Source organism: Talpa europaea, assembly GCF_964194135.1.
Source record: "Talpa europaea genome assembly, chromosome: 7".
Lineage (NCBI taxonomy): Eukaryota > Metazoa > Chordata > Mammalia > Eulipotyphla > Talpidae > Talpa > Talpa europaea.
In genome coordinates this window covers 4,819,376-4,839,014 of record NC_140074.1, presented here as the reverse complement: position 1 = coordinate 4,839,014, position 19,639 = coordinate 4,819,376, and the positions used below count along the sequence as shown (strand labels likewise).

Here is a 19,639-nt window from a genome sequence, read left to right as displayed (position 1 = left end):
TTGTGACTCAGCCCCGCGTGTGCTTCCGTGTGCCGAGTGGCTGCATGCCCCAGATCCGTGCTGCACGTGCCGGCCAGCCAGGGCGCTGGCGGGGGTGGGGAGATGTATGCGTGTTTGTGGGCATGTGTGTCAGCGTGTGCATGCGGGGCCGAGGGGCCTCACAGCATGTGTGTGCACGCCCGGCGTGTGCGTGTGCGTGCCCCCACCCCCAGGCCTGCCCCGTCCGTGCGTGTGAACTGCCATGTTGATTTCGTGCTGTCTTTCAGAATCACTATCAGTGACCCCTGAGGAGTATCAGCCACGGTAGGTACACGCCTCTCCACCTGCTGCATGAATGGTGTGTCTGCCCCTTGCTGCACCAGCTCCACACTGGGGGGCACACCGGGACCTCAGAGCCAGGATCCCCTCCCTCTCCCTTCTGCAGCTCCAGACTTATTCTGTCCTCTCTGTCCTCGCTGCCAGCTGGCTCTCTCACCTCCCTTCTCGGCGAGCCTCGGGACTCAGTGCCGCCGCCCAGTACCTCCATGGCTGAGCCTGGAGAGCCCTTGGGACAGGCTCCGTGCCCAAGCTGGCAGACATGGGTGCGCTCTGGAGCTGTCAGAGGGCAGAGGGTTTCTGGTTTGTGGTGTAGGGGCAAGGATCTCGGAGGGGGTTGTGTGGGGGCTGGGGTCAAGCTGCCAAAGGCCTTGGAAATTCATCCTGGGGGTGCTGCTGGGGCAGGGCAGCCACCTTGGGAGCTTTGGAACCAGGTCCACCACAGGGCAGAGGAGGTCAGAACCCTCCTTATGGTGGCACCTGAGTAGGCTTCGGGGACGCTCGGTTGTCTGATGGCTTTGGAAAGCCTGAGGGTCTGAGCCACATCCTCGGCCCGGAGCCACCTGCAACCAGGCAGGTCACAGAGCGCCTTGCCCTCCACGGCCGGTGTGGCTGTGCCCGCCAGCGCAGGGCCAAGGCAGCCCCGGTGCCCCAGGGGAAGATATGTATCCCACCAGCAGGCCCGTGGACCTGGGCCTGTTGCTCCTTAGGGTCACCTCTCCTTTTCAGCCAGGGGACCTCAGTGTCTGCTGGCCCGGGCAGGTCGGCTTCTCTGAGTTCTGCCCCAGCTGGGCAGTAAAACTCGCCCCACAGACCTGCCTGCCCCCGCACCCCTGACACTGACACTTGCTCTTCTGCTTTTCCCCAGCAGGAAGGGCCCAGCCTCACCTACACGACCTGCGGTCCCCCGGCCAGCCGAGGCTCCCCTCTTAGACTTATAAGCCTGTGGCCACTGGCATCCGGCTTCCTGCCCTCCCTGCCTCCCCAGGGTCCGTACAGAGGACTCCCGGGCTTTCTGCCCACCCCAGGGGGCCCCCAGTGCTCCCTCCAGCCATCCTCTCAGCTCTGCCCTCCCGGTGCAAACAGTGTTCTTCCGCCTGTTATTCGCTATCAGAAATGGTGGTGTCGCGTGGGGCCCACAGCCCCCTACCCCCGAGGCTAAGGGTGGCCCTGGGCCAGCGGGTTGAAAGACAGGAGACCAGAGGAGGGAAGCCGGAGGGGGCCGATCACATGTCTGGAGCGCGGGTGCACTGTCTGGTGTGTGTGAGAGGCCAGCGAGCGTGCAGGGAGAGGGCTCCAGCTCCTGCTCCTCCATCCCCCCTCCCTTTCCCCCCTCTCCTCTCATCCAGAACCCCTGCCCACACCCTCCCCTGCGTCGTCTCCCCTCCCCACCTCCAGCGCTGCAGCCCAGGCTGCACTTGCCTTACCAGCTCTCCCCCCTTCTCTCTCCCGTTTTCTCTCTGCTTTGTCTCCAACTGCCAGCCGATCGGGTCAGGCAAGTCCATCCCGTCCTGAGAGCCCCAGGCCCCCCTTCGACCTCTAACCAGACCCCTCCTCTTCCTCGGACATCTCTCTTCCCAAGCCTGCCTGGATGGCTGTTCTGTGACAGTGGCTCCCCAGCCCCCGAGCCTCCCCCTTCATCTGTGACTTTAGTCTGTTGTAGTGGTGAGCTGACACATCCAGGCGTGACCTCGGTGACACTTGTGCCCCCTCTGTGGTATTGCTCCTGCCCTGTTCTATAAATATCTATAAATATGCGCGTGCACACACGCGCGCGCGCTCGGGGCGCATCTCTGGTGTTGGGAACCGCCGTGCTGTCCCTCAGGAGTCTTGTGGCCCAACTACAAGCAAATGCTGTCACCCCAGCCGCCCCCGCCAACATGTGCCACCTCCAACGAGCCTCCCTGCCATTCCCGGCCTGTGGACAGTCAGCCCCCTCTGCCACCTTCCTGCCCCTTCCCCCGAGCATGGGGGTGCTGTACCGGCAGCTGTGTGGTTCTGGCCGCTACCAGTCTTGCTGTCTCTTGGCTGAGAATAAAACCCATTTCTGAACAATGGGGAACAACGAGGTGTGTGCTGGCTGTGTTCTGTGGAGTTCAGGGGGAAGGGAAGGTTTAAGCACGGGGTGGGGTGCAGATTTGCCTGGGAGGCCCCAGTCTTTCCCAGGCTGCCCTGGAAAGCACCTGGACATTAGCTGGTCTTCATCTGAACCCTGCTGTGGCCACCAGGGGGTGGAGTGCCAGCCTGGAGGAGGTGCGGGGCCTGGGTGGGAGCCCCAGAGGAACAGGGCGAATAAAAATGCCTAGGCTGGAAGCCAGTACTCTGGGGTGCTAGCACCCTGCTTTCCTTCCATAGAATTAGACAAGGTTTCCCCGTCTTGGTCATCCAAGCAGGACCCTGGCCCTCCTGGGGCGGCACATAGCCAACAGGCCCAACAGGTCCGAGAGCTGAGCGGGGTTGGGACATGCTGACAAGCAGCGCGGTGCGCACCTCGCCACCCCGAAGCCTGCCCTCTGCTGGCAGGACCCACACCCAGCGCAGCGCCTGCAGCCCAGATCCCAGGGCCGGGCCACCGAGACACACCAGTCCAAGCCACGTGGTAAATTCAGTTTATTCAGAAATAAAGTGAAACACCCAGGAACCACACCCTGTCCTTGCCTCCTTCATCTGTCCTAGGCTATCAATAAATAAGTTTCCTCGATGTCAAATAATTAATAGAAACCTCCTCTCCCAGGGGCCACCTCAGCCTATGATACAGGGGCTGTCTCAGCCCCGATATACAAATGTTACAGTACAGTATGTACACCGCGGGGCGCCCATGCGCCTTCCGCCCGGCCTCCACCAGCCACTGCGGCCCTGCTTCTGAGCCAAGCCCAGTTTTCCACATGGTTGGGGGAGTACGTGTGTACCCCCAAATTGCCTGAATAAGCCATGCATCCCCTCTATGGGGACTTCTTGTAAAAGAAGCAGCGAAGGCCACCCCTCTGCAGATCCGGGATGGCCTCCAAAATAATTAGGCACAGAGGCCCACGGGACTTTTGTAAAGACAGCAAGTGGAAGCCACCCCTTTGTGGATTGGGGTGGCCTCATACCCACGGGCCTTTTATGAGTGGGGGTGGGGGAGGCCACCCCTTTTGCAGATTGGGGTGGCCTCATGTGCCTGTGGGACTTTTGTGAGGGGGACAGTAACCTCAAGCCCGCAAGACTTGTGTAGTGAGCAGAGGCCCCCCCTTTGCAGGTCAGGGTGCCTACAAAATAATCGGGCACAGATGCCCATGGGTAGGTAGTAGGAGAGGCCTCCCCTCTGCAGATAGGGATCACCTCCAAAATAACTGGGTGCAACAAAAAGTAAAAAGACGAAAAGAAAAATCAAAATAATTATCAGGTACAACAAAAAATTAAAAAAACAAAACAAACAAAATCGGTGCAAAGGCCCGTGGGGAAATTTCAAAAGGGAGCAGGGGAGGCCACCCCTTTGTGGATTTGGGGTGGTCTCAAATAAGCCACTGCTATCTCTGTGGCTACAGTCTAGACAGGTGTCGGTGCCCACCTGCACCAGCTGGTATCTCTGTCTGGACTGAGCCCCCGTGCAGGGCCTTCAAAGTGCTGTCCCGCTCCACATGGTAGGGGTGGGGTGGGGGGGCACATGGCCCCAAAATGCCTGAATAGAACCTAGGCCCTCTGCAAGAAGGCCTGGTAAGGATTAAATTGGTCATCAAGGAGCTCCCTAAGTAACTAGCTGGATGTTTCTAGCTCCTTGTCTCTGGAAGTATGATTAGCCCAGAGATCAAGACACAGCCCTAACCTAAAAGGCTAGGGTCTGCACCTGTTTCCCCCTATTAGATAGGGGAGTTATTATACCCCTTTTTTAAGCCTAGGGATACAAGGACAACTAGGAAGGAGAGCCAAAGGACAGGGTGGGAAAGCCTGGGGACCAGGGATGTTGGTGAGGGCCAGGTGCGGGCAGAGCCCTCAGCCCCATGCCAGTAGCCTAGACCACCATTATCTTCACCTCCTCGTTGTCATCAGCCCGGTAGAAGAAGGGAATGCAGGGGCTGTTTCCAATGGTGACACGTTCCCGGGGGTTCTGTATTTCTTGAAGCAGCTGAACGATCTGCTGTGCAGTGGCGTTCTCGAGGGGAGTCTGGCCCAGCTGGGCCTCTCCCTGGGTCGGCTGCACGTCGTCGGCGAGGCTCACCTCACTCAGTTCTTTGGAGAGACAGAGACAGGGCGCTGAGTGCCGGGCGGAGTGTGCTCTTCCTGCCCAGGCGCCCGCGCGGGGCTTTCCTCACCTTGGCCGCTGGCGGCGCCAGGCTCCTTGGGAGCCGGGTGTACACTAGTGCGCTCGGCAGCCGGGTTCTGGTCAGCTGCTTGGAATTTCGCCTGCCATTCATTGCGCTCCGCCACCAGCCGCAAAACCAGCTCTTGCAGCTCCAACAGCTTCACCTGGAAGGAGAGACGCTCAGAAGCCCGCCCCGCCCCCAGCCGCGCCACCGAGGAGCCGGAGCTCCCACTACCTTCATCTCTTCTTTGTCCTGGGCCAGCCGGCTTATGTACTCCTCCTTCTCCCGGTGCTTCTCCCTCATCACCGCTCTCTGGTTCTGGTAGAGCGCGATGTATTCTCCTAGGGAGAGGGCGCGCAGGCAGCTCAGTTGCGCGCAGGCAGCCCAGCCTCAGCGTAGCACCCCGGCCCCAGGGCACCGGCCTCCCCACTCACCGATAGTGTCAGTCTCTCCAGAGAGCTGGATGCATCGATGCTCCAGCTCCTCCACCCGCTCCTTTAAGTCTACTTTCTCCTGCATGAGCTCGGTAAAGCGGCCCTGCGGCCAGACAGCGGGCTCAGGGCTCGGCAGTGCCAGCCTGCCCAGCACCCCGCCCGCCCAGCCCTCCAGAGAACCACACTCACCTGCAGTTTCTCCATGGCTCCCTGAAGGGCCTGGTGGGTCTCTCCAGGCACACTTCCCCCTGCGGCCCCGGGGGCTGGGGCCTCTGTCTTCTCGGGCTCCTGGTCCAGTGGGGCCGCCTGCTGAGCCATGCGCCGGCAGAGTAGCTTTTGCTCCTTTAGCTGCCCACGCAGCCGCGCCCGCTCTTCCTCAGCACTGGCCAAGGCCGAGTTACAAAATGCCACCTGTGGGCCAGAGGTGCAGGGTGCCCCTGTGGGCCAGGCAGGGGCCTGGGAGGCACACCTCTCAGGGCCTCAATGGGCACACCTGAGATTCGAGGCTGGTATTGGTGCCTGCCCACTGGTCCCCAGCAGAGATGCGGGGAAAGCAAAATCAAAGGGAGGGAAAACAAGAAGAAGGGTGTGTGGATGGGAGGGGGAAGGTGGGGCAGGGACAGGGTCCAGGGGCCGAGCTCACCATGGCCTCGCGGCTGTCTAGGTCATCCGGGATGCTTAGCTTTGGCAGGGGACCCTCGTCCTCCTCCTCATCCTCCTCACTGTTCAGTCCATTTACTGTTGGGGGGCAGCCAGAGGGGCTCAGAGAACCCTTGGGTTCTGAAGCAGCCCTGAAAGTCACTCAAGCTCTGCCCCCTCCTCTCTGTACAACCCTGCGCCAGCAAGTCCCCAAAGGAGAAGGATCCAAGTTGTCCTAGGGGTGGCTTCCCTCTCTTGCAAACCCCTCCTCTGCTGAAGTCCCACTCACTTGCTCCAGTCTGAGCCATGAGGTTCAGTTGGGCCTGCAGCTGCTGGTTCTGCTTGCTGGCAGCCTCCAGGCGGCCCTAAGGGGTCAGGAAAGAGTGAGAAGGGATGCTGTTCCCAGGTCTTCCTGCTCGGGCGGCCACCTGGGGGTCCGGCACTCCAACTGCCCCACCTGTGTTTCCTGCAGCTCTTGATGGGCCAACTCGACCTCCATCTTGCCCTGTGCTTCTTCGCCCTGCATTCGGTTGACAAGCTGGGTGTTAAGCAGTACCTGCTTCTGCAGGACTTCCTTTTCGTTGGCCAGCTGCTGGTACGCGGCCACTTGCTGCTGGTAGGCAGCCATGTACTGCTGAAGGTGACTAAGGTACTGGTCCCGCTGCTGCTGTAGCTCCTGAGCTTCTTGATGTTTCTCCTCCACCTGCAGGGAAGATGCGGGGAGGTGAGGGCAGGTGGCGGTTGGCCTCCGAATTGTCACTGGAATCCAGCTGCCTCAGCTAGACACTACCTCAGGGGGACCAGTAGCGACCATCACTACTGGCCAGTGCTGCCCAGCACTCCTGGTGACAGGGGACTGGAACGTTGCTTGTACTTCTGGTGGACACTACCTGGGTGAGACAGACACCACTTGTGGCTACAGTAAGCTGTTTTCCGTACCCCAAGGTGGTTGTTCCCAGAGGCTGAAGTCTCTTGCAATTGTGCACATGGTTGAGAACCATAGTGATGAGTCCCCTACTGGGCACTATCCTTCCATCAGCTCTAGCCTGTAGGCCCCTATCGTATGGGTACTGTATTGCTACAGCCCTTGGTTTTGGCTTTGGGGCTTTTTGGTGGCTCTCTTGTCATCCTCATGCCCTGTGACTACCCATTTCAGTAGGTATGGCAGCCGGTGTCAGAAACACCAAGTGTTAAAAAAGCTCTTTGTGAGCTGTTGGACAACACCAACAACAAACAGCTCTTTCAGACATGAGGCCCGGAGCCTTTGGTGCTCCTTTCAGGTGATGTGAGACACAGGACTAGAGGCCCAGTCTCTGACAGAGGTCTTCATCCTCTCTTCCTCCCTCAGAGGTTGGCTACTGGATGCTTCTTTTCTTCTTTCAGCTTCTGGTCCTTCTTTTTTCAGAGGCCAGGAACAGAGTCTTCCCCTTCTTTCTTTGGAGGCTGGAACAGAGCCCCTCAGCTCCCTCTAACCCTGGCTTCTATGCTCTTCAGAGTGCCCCAACATCAAGTCTGATTGGACCATTTTTCCGTTTTTGTGCAGAAGAACTGGGCTATTGGCCAGAGATGTAGAATGAGCAGAACAGGCAGACGTACTGAAATACGCTGGTGAGGGGAGCAGCCGGCAAGGCAGGAGAGGTCTGCTGCACCATGTGGGTCAACTCCCGGCCAGGGATCAAACTCAGGCAGTGGTGGTGATGGTGCAGAGACTTAACCCCTAGGCCACCAGAGAGGCCCTGGACCATTTTTCATCCTGTGGCTGACTGGACCACTTAGCACCAATCAGCTCACAGCTTACACCTGATTGGTCCTTTCCATAATCCAGGAAGAACGCATAAAAGGGCAGTTAAGCGCTCTGAGGAGCAACTGCCACAACTGACTTGTGGTGGAGCAGCAGAGTGAGAGACCACCACTGCTGCTGGCTCCCACCATTGAGGCACCTCCCAGATCTGCGCCCACAGATGAGGGGGACAGGCACGGACCCCTCTTCCTGAGGCAGGCACTGTGGGACTTTGCCACCTGCCCAGGCCCCTTCCTTAAACCACATCAGAACTGCTTTCTAGTGCTCTCTGAAGTGAAGGATGCTGAGGCTTAGCACTGTTCAGTGAAGAGCGACCCCGGAGCCAAGTCTGGAATCCAGGATGTCTCCACGTCTCCTCATCTCTCCACTAGTGGCTCATGCCTCCAGCAGGGAGGTGACCTACAGTCCCGGGTAACCCACCTCTCCATGTCAGAGCCTAGGGCACAGGTGGTCACAGACCTGGCAGGACTATAGGGTCACCTGTGCCCCCACCCCGAGTTGGAGCTCCCTGTGTCCTGGCCTAAGGACCTCCCTCCCAGAGGCCTCCGAGCCGTTCCCAGCTGGCGCAGGGCTTACCGTCTCCTTCAGCTCTGCCAACTTCTCCTGCAGCTGGCCGAGTTTCTTGGCCAGCTCACTCTTGATGTGCTGCTCCGTTTGGAGTGAGCTGGTCAGCTCCATGTTTTCATTGGACTGGACAGACAGAGAAAACAATGAGACGCCACCCAGTGCAGTTGGAGACTCAGAACTCGGTGTCCCCTCCCACAGCTCTGAGACCCCCACTCTGCACGGAACTCTCTGGCTCAAGGGTGCTTTAGGTGCCATTTCAGTAGCTGCCCAGCAGCAGCTGGCCAACCAGGACCAGCCCATTTTATAGGTGGCAAAACAAAGGCCCAGCGGGGCTGGGCATCTTGCCCTGCATCCCAGGACATGGCAAGGGAAGGGAGGAGGGCGGCCTGGTCAGGCTTAAGGCTGCATACCAAACGGATGAATCCGTCCTGCAGCTCGGCCAGCTGCGCCTTGAGCTCACGGTTCTGGGACACGGCCCGGCTGATCGTGGTCCGGTCACTCTCAATCTCGGCCAAGACCTGTTTCCGGGCCTCGGCCTGCTCGTCCCAGCTCTCCGCAGCTCTCTCAAGCTCCCGCAGGCGAAGCTCTTGCTCCCGCAGGCGGAATTCCTGCTCCTGGTTCAGGCGGCTCAGGTCTTCGTTGTCACGGACTTGAACCAGAAGCTTCTCCTCCAGGCTCTCCAGCTCCTTTCGGAGCGCCTGGGCTTCTGCCTGCTGTTGCTGCTGCTCTACATCGGAAGGCCCCACTGGTGTTTCCGGGGCTGGGAGCACAGCTGAGAAAGGAGGGAGCACACCTTAAGGGCCTGTCATCTCTAGACGAGCTCCTCTCCTTGGTCAACGGCTCCTACCCCAAGTCCTCACCCCAGATCTTGGCTTCCTTGCTAAGAATTCTTTTCGCCCACAGGATGCACAATTTTCAGATCACTTTCAGGGTTAAGACAACTCTTGACAGTGGGCCCCCACCCCTTTTGCAAATGGGGACACAGCCTCAGACCACCACACTTGCTAAGTCCTGGCACAGACCTCTTGCACTCTGCCACCTTCTAAGTCACCCGCTCCAGCCCCCCCAGTCATTCCGGCACCAGCTCACCGAGCTGACTCTTCAGCTCCGCCACGGTGTTCTCCAGGTCCCGGACCTGGGTGGTGCTGTGCTCCTTCTCCTCCTCTAGCTTTCTCATCTGCCCAGAATATGGGGGTGGGGAGCGGGGGAAGCTCATAAAGGAGGTAGAGGGGGAATGGCCAGACCACCATCTCCCCGTCAGCCTCCATCTACAAAAACCACACACACACACCCCACCCCACCCCCGTCCCTCCCCCTCGTTGGCTACACCACAGCCTATGACCTGGCTTCCATTTTACAGATGACCCGAACAAGTGAACTTCCTACGGTGGGGGCCCGAAGGTCACAACTCACCCCCTCCAAGACCTGTTGCAACTTCTGTTGCCAGGTGTTACCCTCCTCCCTCAGCCTTTCGGCAAACAGGTCTCTCTCCACCCGCAGCCGCTGGAGCGATTCCTTGAGCTGCAAGAGCAGACACAGGCGTCAGGGAGCTGTCACTGGCCCCACTGCTCCCGGTCACCAGGGCTCCTCCTACAGCCCGCCTCCTCCTGCAAAGCCTCACCTGTTCCACATGGATGTTCTGGTGAGCCTGCGGGGCCGGGGGTGACTGCTGGCCATCAGGGACTTCGGATGGACCAGAGAACTGGATGGTGAAAAGTGAGGAGGTGAAGGCATCCCTGGAGGCTGGGGCAAAGTCTCAGTGCCATCACCGCTACTGTCTGAGTTTGATCCCCTGCCAGGGAGCTACCCACATGGCGCGGCAGACCTCTCCTGTCTCCCGCTGCTCCCCTCAGCAGTGGATTTCAATAAATCCACCTTTTCTACTGTCCACTCTGTCTCTGGTGAATCCTCTCACCCTGCCTACACCCCAGTTATATACAAAAGTAAAATTTATTAAAAAGTGAGGCAGTGACGTGTGGAGCCCAGTATCTTCTGTGCAATGTCCCCCCGAAAGGGTTTGAGCTAGATCACAATCACCCCTAGAGACCCAGGCCCACCTGGATGGGGCACAGATTCCCTGGGGTTCTGGTCCAGCCCCTCACCTGCTTCAACAGCAGCTCAGACATCTCCAGCTTCTTCTCCAGGTCCTCCAGTCTCGCCTGCGTGGTGTCCTTCTCCTTCAACAAGAGCCGGAGCCGCTCCTCCAGCTCGGAGTTGCACTGCTGCAGGTCCTCGTTGGTTTTGCTAGGGCCACCCAAAGAAGAGAGGCATGACCGGAGCCAGAAAGGGTCCCCCCGGAGATCTACCCCGTCCTCGCCACAGACCCACAGAGCAGTGGCAGGCCCCAGGCCCCAGGGTCCAGCATCACCAGGGGCTGGCCAGAGAGAGGTCGCGAGCTGTCCGACCTCCTCACCCTGTGCACTTGCATCCCTTCCACTGCCCAGCACATGGCTTGGCCCAAAGCCTGCCCCCCAGCACCCCACCCACCCCCAGGCCTACTTGTTCTTGTATAACTCCAGTTTGAGGGCGTCTCTCTCTTTGATTAGTTCCTTGTTGTACTGCAAATACAAGAGGCAAAGGCGAGGTCAGGATTTGTGGGCAGGGATGCAGCCTGCAGTCTAGTCACTAGACAGGGACCAGCGCAGAGCAGCCCTCCTCGCCCGGTGTCACACTTCACAATTTTTCAAAGCACTTCCAAGCCCCTTTCTCATCTGTCTTCACTAAGAACTCGGGAGGGAAGGACGAGGCCACAGTGGCCACCCCTCTCAGGCCGCACTGACCACAGCCTTCGAGCAGCAGGCTGTGCTACCTTCTGGGCGGCGAGGCTCCATCCCACATCAGGGACCTTGAGGCTCACCCCCACCCTGTGGGGCGGGGGTGTGGGCACCCCACCAGGGACTGGGCAGGCAGCAGGGCTCACCCGGTCAGTCTGTTTGTGATGGGTGGAAACAGCAGAGAGAGTGCGCTCCAGCTCGCCAACACGCAGACGCGTAGACTGGAGGCGACCGGCCAGTTCCTCCGATTCGCCTGCGGTGAGACAGGTCAGAGTGGAGCCCTAAGGAGCTCCCCCCATCCCCATGGGCCTGCTGCGTGCCAGGTGCAAGGATGCAAGGGCACCTGGAGCCCCACCTGCTTTCTGCCTGGCTGCCTGCTGAGTGTGGGCCAGCGCAGTCTGCAGCTCTGTCTTCTCAGACACCAGAATCCCGATGGTCTGGATGTGAATCTTTGGGAAACAAAGCAAATGAGTCTGGATGAAGCGGAAAAGAGGCATTTCCTAGGGGACATGAGGGAACCCCGGGCTGCCACTCACCTGTAACTGTTCCCGGAGAGTGCCTTGCTCCCTCACAAGCTTCTGCTCGTGGTCTTTCTTCTCCTACAAAAAGAATCAGGGTCTCTACAGGGGGCAGAGGCAAAGCACAGGCCCCGCAGGCCACCGGTGGCCCAGGCGGGCCCACCAGCGAGACCAGATCATGGGGGTTGGGGGGGGAAGGGGGCAGGAGAGAAGCAAGGGGGCCCTTCATCTCGCCAGGCTGGAAGCAGGCAAGCCCAGACTCCCCACATCTGAGCCTCCCCCAGACCCACCCATCAGGTAATGAACAAAGAAATGTTACTTTTTCCAGTTGATCCAAAGTTTCCTGGTTCTGTTGTTTCTGTGGGGAAAAGTCAAAGGAAGGTAACTGAGGTGTCCCCCTTTTCTATCTTCTCAGACCAATGAGGAGAGATGAACAGGGGCCAGCACTGAGTTTTAAGTTCTTATACATGAGCTGCTGGACCCTCCTCACGCTCCCAAGGAGACAGGCAGACATTCTGCTCACAGCTACAGAAGTGAGAGTCTGAACCTGGCTTCCCTGGAGGACAATACCCTAAGCCCCAGGCAGAGTCTGAAAAGGGAAGATGACCCTTCCGCCAGCCAGTGACTTGGCAGGGTCTGTTCATTCACCCGACAGATATTCGCGCAGCACGAGCTGCAGGCTGGGTGCTGTCCGCGGTGAGAGAGGGAGGAAGGAAAAGGACCTTTGATTTTTTCAGCTACCAGAGACCTTGACACCTTCTAGGTCTACCTCCTGGAGAAACTAAAGCCCAGAGCGTAGAAGTGTCTCGTCCAAGGTCAAGGACGGAGGAAGTGAGGGGTTGAGTCAGGGCCGGAACACACCAGCCAAACCAGTGCTTTCCCCAAGGAGGGGGGGACACAAGCAGGGGTGTCGGGGGAGCAGAGAAGAGGCAAAGAGGGCAGCCAGAAGAGAGTCATGCTGTGAGCTCTGTGCTCCGGGGCCCCTCCAGCTGAGCCCTAGATCCTCAAACAGCCCATTCTCCCCTGGCACCAGGACCCCCAGTCCCTCTCTTCAGAGCCCCAAGAGGAAATCGGGAGTCCTGGATTGCAGCTTGGAATCAGGGGACCCCAGTGGGCTCTTACCAGTTCTTCTATCTTGCTAGTGAGCTGCTTATTTGTTAGATTGCTGGAGTCCAGGGCTAGTGCTAGTTCTTGATACCGGCTCTGAGGTGCATGCAAAGAGGAGGAGGAGTTGGAGGAGCGGGGGACAGGTAGAGAGAGCAGTCAGTAGGGTTGGGAGGGATATCTGGGCTGTCTCACCTGGCAGAGGGGCACCCAGCCCCCACTATGGGAGAAGGTGGGGGGACTGGCCTGCAGGGTCACTTACCTCCAGATCCTTTATGTTAACAATAGACGCCTGGTCTTCCCCGTTGACATAGGAGGGAGGCTAGGAGAGAGGCGGAGCCCCATGGAGCGGCTCTCTGTCCCCCTCAAGGCCTAAGGCCTAAGCCCCCGGGATTCCCCATCGACTGGCAAAATTTCCTTTTTCTGCCTCACTTCTGCTCATAATCCCTTTGTGCCAACTTCTCCTGGTTCTGAGCTCCCCCTTGCCCTCCCCCCCACCCCATGCTTTGGTAGCAGGATGGAACCGCAGACTCGTGGGCCGACCTTTCATATGACCGCTTCAAGGGAGACTCGGTGGAGCAGTGGCCAGCTAGACATCACCTGGCAGAGAGGGCCGGCCCCAGGATCCTGCCCCACTCTTGGGAACCTCTCCCTTAGTTTCTTACTATCAAACCTCCCCCCCACCACCACTTCTGGGCCCCCATTCCCAGGATACCTCTGATGTAAGTCCATTCAGCTGATGGGAGAGCTGTCTTAGGCCTTCGGTGGAAGAGAAAGCCCTGGAGACAGACATAGGAGTCAGGGCCACAAGAAGCTCAGTGGCGTGGGGGTCAAGGGCAGGGGCCGGCCCCAACGCCCTCTACTAGGGACCGCTGCCCCACAGGAGACACTCACATGTTCTCATCCAAGGAACTAGAAATATTTTCAGCGTCACAGCTCTGTTTGGGAAGAAATGCAGGAGGCAGTCATTCAGTTTCTCATAAATCAACCAGGCTGGGGTGGGCCAACTCATCCTGACCATCTTCCAGCTCCCTAACCTCTTGGCCCCCTCACCCCATCCTCAGGAAGAAAACTTGGCTCTAGTAAGCAGGTGACACAGAGGAAGCGGGAGAGAACCGTGGAGGCAACGCTCCTTCCGGAAGGACAGGCAAGCCAGTGGGGTGCAGGCAGGGGTTAAGGGGCACAGACCTGAGTGGACGCCGTGCTGTTAACATCAGGGGGGGCGGCATCGGGAGAAGGGACACCAGGTGCCATGGTGGTGGTGTTATCAGCCGGTGTCTCTGCAGGAGTGGCGCGATCGTAGGGCGCCTGTCACAGAACAGAGCAGGGCGGGGGTTAGGGAAGCCACGCGGGAAAGAGGCTACCTCACTGCCATGGGTGCAGGGGTGTGGGCAGGGAGCACGGGGATGCTGCAGCCAGAGGACAGTCACATGCTGGGAGCCACTGTATAGTGTGGCCGAGAGAGCCCGGGCCTCGGGTCACGCTGCGGCCTTCCAGACAACAGCCCGAGCCCCAGGCGGGCACTACACGGGTCGTCGCAGCAGAAGGAGAAAGGTGTGCCACGTCTGGGAGAAGCAAGGCACTGTTCTGGAAAGCCCGCCGGGCCCTCACCCTGGGCCCATGCAGGGCAGAGGGGCAGTTTGAAAGGCAGACGTGGCAAGGCTGCCTGGTACCTCTCTCCCCTCTTGCGCCCCCCTCCCTCCTGTCCTCCTCCCCCAGTCAGAAAGCCCTGGGGATGGACTCAGGAGTCAGGGGTGCAGGAAGCTCAGCAGGGGTGGGGGTCAAGGGCAGTGGCTGGAACCTGGTGTTGTGCCATGCCAACCTCCAAACAGACTCTAAGAGGTCAGAGCAAGGCAGCTGGTGGGCAGGGGCTGTGGCGAGGCGGGCACACCTAGTCAGGGTTTGGCAGGCTCTGGTGCCTCCTGCATCCCGGGTTCCCCTTGATCTTTACAGTTAAGACACGAGAGCTCAGGAAGGGAAAAAGGCCCATTTCCTTAGAACTTAAATATTCAAGACTGGTCTGTGAGTGACCAAATAAATCCTTTAAGCTTTGGAACTAAGTTTGGAGTTCAAAAAGACACTCCCCTCAATTGTCCCATTACGTTAGAATTATTTTATTTCTGGTGGGGCGGCCATCCCTTTTCTGGGGAAGAAGCTGCCCCCTGGACTCCATTCCCTGTTGCTGGATTTGGTAAAAGAGAAACATGGCTGCTTCCTGCACCCCGACCTCCGAGCTCAAGGATACCCACCCACCCAAGATGCCACCAGAGATCAGATGTTGACCCGCTGACCCCTGGCTTCCTGGAGACCCAGAGCTTTATAGAAGCGGCCTCCCTTTCCCGAGCTGGACCCACTTGCTCAGCCAGAGGCCCACCAGCTTCTCCAGGCTCAGGCCCCACACTGAATCCAAGGCCCTGGCCCTTGAGAATTAGTATCCAGCAGGCCAGACAGAGAGGCAGATGCATGGCAGGGGCACTAGGATGGGGCTGCAGCTCCCTCGGGGGAAAGGGCTTCCTATTCTCTGGATCCCTTAGATGGCCCCTGAAAACCCCAATCACTACCCTCCTTAGAGCCAGGGTTGCAGAGCCTGGGGGGAGTCCAGCTGTTTGTATGTTTACTGCCCACTTTTGGCCTGGAACCTGGTGTTGCCATGCCAACCTCCACAACAATCCCTAAAGGTCAGAGCAAGGCGCTGTGGTGAGGTGGGCACGTTTAGCCGGGGCCTGGCACACTCCGGTGCCCACTGATCCTTAGTTAGACACAAGAAAGCTCAGGAGGGGAAAATGTACTTTTTCTTTGGACTTAATTATACACAGCTGGTTTGTGAGCAACCAAGTTTATAATTTTAAGCCTTGTAGATAAGTCTGGAGTTCAAAAAGATAACACTGTCCACTCCCCCTCAAAGGTCCCATTCCGTTAGAAACTGTTTTATTTCTCCAGAATGCCCCATCTCTGGAGATGCCATCAGCTCCACCCAGAACACCAGTCACAGGCCTGTGTCACTGGAACAGAAAACTTGAGCGGGAAACCCTTATGTTATGGAGAGGATTTAAAAACAAGAAGGGAATATGGGGGTCTGGGTCTTCGTCTCCAGGGGAACAGAGGAGTCAGCGGTGAACATTAGAGGAAGGAAGCCTGTGCTCCCCTCAGGTGCCTCTCAGTGTCTGCTCTGAGCCCACTAGTGAGTCACAGGACTAGACAGACCTGATCGACTGGGTGTGAGCAATCCTGATGACAAGACTAACACCAGCCACCTGGGCCCGGCCCAGCCCTCCCGCCACGCTGTCCTGGACGGGATCTGTCCCTGTCAGTCTTCCTCCTCTCGCTGGGCAGCTGTCTGCCTCCCTCCCGCCCCAGCGGGCTCCAATATACTTTGGCCCCAGGAAGTTAAGGAGGAAGCGGCAATGTCACATCAGGACGAGGTCATCTCCCAGCCCAGGGCACCCCAGGCACCTTACTTACCTTCTTGCCAAGCGCTCTCTAGGCTCAGAACCCTGATCATCTCCTGCACCAACCCTCTGCCTGGGACTCCCACTTGACCCGCTCTCCACATGGATGAACACTGCCCACATCTACACATCAGCCTCAAAGGCCACCTCCTCCAGCCTCCAGACCCTCTAGAGCAACTGCTCCCTCAGTCACCACATCCCACCTTGCAGCCTAGTGAAGTGTCTGCTGCCAAGGGCCCATGGAAGATGGGTAAGTGCCCAGTTGATTTTTAAAAGGCAATGGGGGCAGAATGTCCCAGAATGTCACTCATCTCTGGTTAACCTCACTTACTTTGCAGTTCTGCTATAAAACTAACCTTAGTCCTTGCAGCTTAACAAAAGCCCCCTTTGTCTTATGCCTGCATTTCCCACTCCTAAGCGAAAATGAATTCATCACTTTGAAAAATCAACAAACTGCTATGTGGACTGTTGGTCTTTGGGGGATATGCCCAGAGGGCAAGCCCTGTGTGTGTGTGTGTGTGTGTGTGTGTGTGTTGTGGGGGGGCAGTTATTTACGCTCTCCCAGTAGGACAGGCCCCCAAGCATTCACACTGGAGGCTTGGAAGGCCCAAATCTCACACACCTGCTCTGGAAGTTATTCTGGAATTACCTTTTAACCGTCACGGTGTATTGTATCTTCTCCAAGATGATGAAGATGCGCGGGAAGGAAAACAACAATCAACCAAGCAGGTGAAATAGCAGACATGGACACACCAAGGGTTAATGATGGCAACATAAAATCAGCCAGAGGCCAAGGACCCCACACCAGACAAGCCTCGGGCATGCACGCTGGGAGAGAGCAAGCCAGAGAGGGGGTCTCGGCACTGCCTCACCTTCCTCTTGTCCAATGGGGGGAGCGCTACCCCATTGGAGCGGTTAAGGTCGGACACCAGCACCTTCAGAATGTCCTGAATCTACAGGAGGTGAAAAGGGAAAAACAAGGGCAAGGGGAGAAAGAGAAAAGCGGCTTAGAGAAGACAAGAAGGTCAGAGAAGGAAAGAGAGAGCAGCTCTGGACGATGGATGCTGGAGACAAGGAGGACGGATCCATACCACAGCCTGCGCCATCTTTCCAAATGGCCACTCACTGCCTCGCCTGAGGCAGAAAGCCACGTAAACCAAGAGATGGATCAAAGCTACCAAATCAGTCTGGAAGACACTGATCTGACCCAACAATATCCTCTTCCAGGTGAGGAAACTGAGACCCGGGAAGGACGTGATTTCCCCTGTGATCACCCAGCAAGCAGGTGGCAAAGACAGACTCCCAACTCAGAGGTCGCCTAACCCCAAGCACCCAGGGCTCATCTGTGCCGGCTTCCCCTGGAGGCTGGGGATGAGGGAAATTACCAGAGCAAGAAGTCAAACAGCAACGCCCTTTACTGACGGCTTACTGCGCACCAGGCCCCGCACTCAGGGATGAATACACAATAATCTCATGGATGCTGCCTAAATTGAAGTAGAACTGTAGTACCCTAACTCACAGCTGCAGAAAGAGCTTAAACAATGTTGCCCCAAATCAGATCCCCAGCAGAGCTACAGAGGCCTCACTCAGACCCAGGGTTCTTACCCACTTCTTTCATGCTCTTAACCTCTCACTCAATTGCCCCTGGAGCACCCCTCTCCCAGGAAGCCTGGCCAAGCAAGACTTACATCTTTAGACGACTCACAACCACCAGAAGTGGTTGTCTCTGGGCTACTGCCATGTTTGTTCTTCTTTTTCTTCTTAACTCCTGCAGGAGACCCCAAGCTGTTTTTCTGTTGGTAGTCTCTCAACTGCAGAGAGGAAAAAGAGGGTTTAGGCTCACGAGAACTACAAGCCCCTGTACTCACACCCCACTTTACAAGTTAGATTTGCCAATTGACTTCATGCCACCAACAACTCTACCAGGTGCTATGAGTCCCTCCCACCACCCCAATGACAGAAGAAATGGACTGATAACATGGTTTAAAGAAAAAATGGGTAAGAGTTTACACTCAGTCTTCAGACTCGAAATTCTGGGATGCCATGAATCAGTAGCTGCCAGGGGGCAAAACCAGAGAGGGGTGGAAAAGCAAGCATGTGAGTAATCAGACGTCAGGGCCCTTTCTTATACATGTTAACTGTTAACAGCGCTGCTCAAGCCCCTACACCAGTGGATGCTGATGTCAGGAGGCAGTGAGGATACAGGCAGGGGGCCAGCCAAGCACATTTCAGAACAATCTATTACGATCTTACATATCTATGCATATGTACATTAACACAGAAGCCTCTTTTTCTCAAGAGACCCAAGGAGAATTGATGCTTCCCTCGCCTATTTATCCTGTGGCGTGCAGAGCAACCCATGTTGAGACGCCTGGGGGAAGATTCCCAACTGTGAAGTTCAGTTTGCTGGGATCTGATCCACAGAGGGTAAACAGATCACTCCAAGGAGCACTGACTGGGGGGCCCTCTGGCCCAGAGTCATAAGGAATTAGAATGTGAGATGGAGAAGTCAGACAAAAATTGGAAAGTCTCCGTGGAGAAGCAGATACCCGGCAGAAAACCAAACTAAAAAATTCTTCCCAGCGTCACCCAGAGCGGCTGTCAACGCTTCAAGAGTACTAGGGAAGTGCAGGCTCCGTAGCTATCCGTGTTCAAAGGTGGGGTGCAGCACACAGCAAGTGAGCCCGAGCCCTCTCCCAGGGTCGGGTCCCATGGCCCCGAGTCCCCTTCAAGTTGGGGGTTAGCCCTGGGGGGCTGGGTCAACAGATCAAGCACCCCGCTCGCGACCTAACGATGTTCCGAGGGGACTGTGACGTAACTGCATTCCACGCCTCCCCACCGACGCCCGAGCCGCCGCTCCGCGCTGGGGGAGGGGCGCGCAGGGACCGAGGTCCCCGGAGGCCGGGAGCCCAAGGGGTCCGATTCCGGGCGGCCAAAGTAGGGGGCCAGGCCTCCCCGGCGGCGCAGCGGGGTGAGCGCCGCGCGGTGAAGCTGTCCGCAGCCTCTGCGGCGCGGGTTCCAGTCCCGGCCGGCCGGGGAGCTACCCACATGGCGCGGCAGACCTCTCCCGCCTCGCCCGCGGCTCCCCTCAGCAGCGTCTTCGGTCCGTCGACCCGACCCGCGCCCCGCGGTCTCCGGTGGCTCCTCTCACCCTCCCGCGCCGCTGACCTGTACCCCAGTTCTTGTACAAATAAATCAATCTTTCAAAAATTATTAAAAAGCAAAACAAAACAAAAGTAGAGGGCCGATCCTCCAGCGGGGAGCCCTCGGGGAGCCCCGGGGGTCACCAGGCCAAAGTCACCCGGGAGCCACGGGCGAGGGCGGGGGCTGCCGGGGGGCGGGACTGGCGGCGAAGACTCGGGGAGGAGGGGCGCCGCGGGGCGCCGAGGGGCTCCCCCAGTGCGCCTCAGGGGCAACACAGACTCTGGCCACCCCCCGGCCGACCGACGGCCTCGGGCCGGGCCAGGGAGCCGCGACCCGGCACTTTTTTACCTTTTTTTTAGCCGCAGCTAATTTGCTCTGTCGGGTTTCTTCCGACATCGCGGGAAGGGGAGGGGGGTGGGGGGGGCCACATCAGAACTCCCACAACTCTCTGCGACGCGATCCTACTCGTCACCGACTCACAACCCGACTGAGCCAGAAGAGGCGGAGCAGGGGAGGGTCTAGGCTGCGCTGCGGTGGGCGTGGCCCATCTCCGCCGATCCCATTGGTCGACGAAAAAAGATAAAAGGGAAAGGGGCGTGTTTAGAGGCCCG

At 58.1% G+C, this 19,639-nt stretch overlaps 2 protein-coding genes across 9 annotated transcripts in view; one reads left to right on the top strand and one right to left on the bottom strand.

Moving 5' to 3' along the window:
• The window catches only part of DNM1 (dynamin 1), a gene marked incomplete at both ends in the record, with an annotated part of 41,025 nt that extends 38,649 nt beyond the window's left edge, over positions 1-2,376 (top strand). For 2 of the 8 annotated variants that reach the window (XM_084238439.1, XM_084238437.1), the window contains one exon: positions 1,798-2,376. In XM_084238439.1, coding sequence (XP_084094565.1) covers positions 1,798-1,858 — 61 coding nt within the window. Of the gene's footprint in view, positions 1-266; positions 304-1,183; positions 1,302-1,797 lie in introns of those variants that run through there. The other 6 variants (XM_084238435.1, XM_084238434.1, XM_084238436.1 and 3 more) reach the window with 3 other exon arrangements.
• A 1,930-nt stretch (positions 2,377-4,306) lies between these two features.
• GOLGA2 (golgin A2) lies at positions 4,307-19,458 on the bottom strand (the record flags this gene model as incomplete). Its single annotated transcript, XM_084236306.1, is given in 28 exon segments — positions 4,307-4,548; positions 4,608-4,761; positions 4,833-4,939; positions 5,033-5,135; positions 5,222-5,443; positions 5,676-5,770; positions 5,961-6,036; positions 6,129-6,374; positions 8,049-8,162; positions 8,450-8,811; positions 9,129-9,216; positions 9,453-9,560; positions 9,661-9,741; positions 10,142-10,283; positions 10,539-10,597; positions 10,960-11,066; positions 11,169-11,262; positions 11,350-11,412; positions 11,651-11,689; positions 12,454-12,534; positions 12,698-12,757; positions 13,151-13,214; positions 13,330-13,373; positions 13,624-13,743; positions 16,757-16,837; positions 17,573-17,695; positions 19,377-19,446; positions 19,448-19,458. Coding segments are annotated over 28 exon segments (3,156 nt in total).
• Between the last annotated feature and the right edge of the window lie 181 nt (positions 19,459-19,639).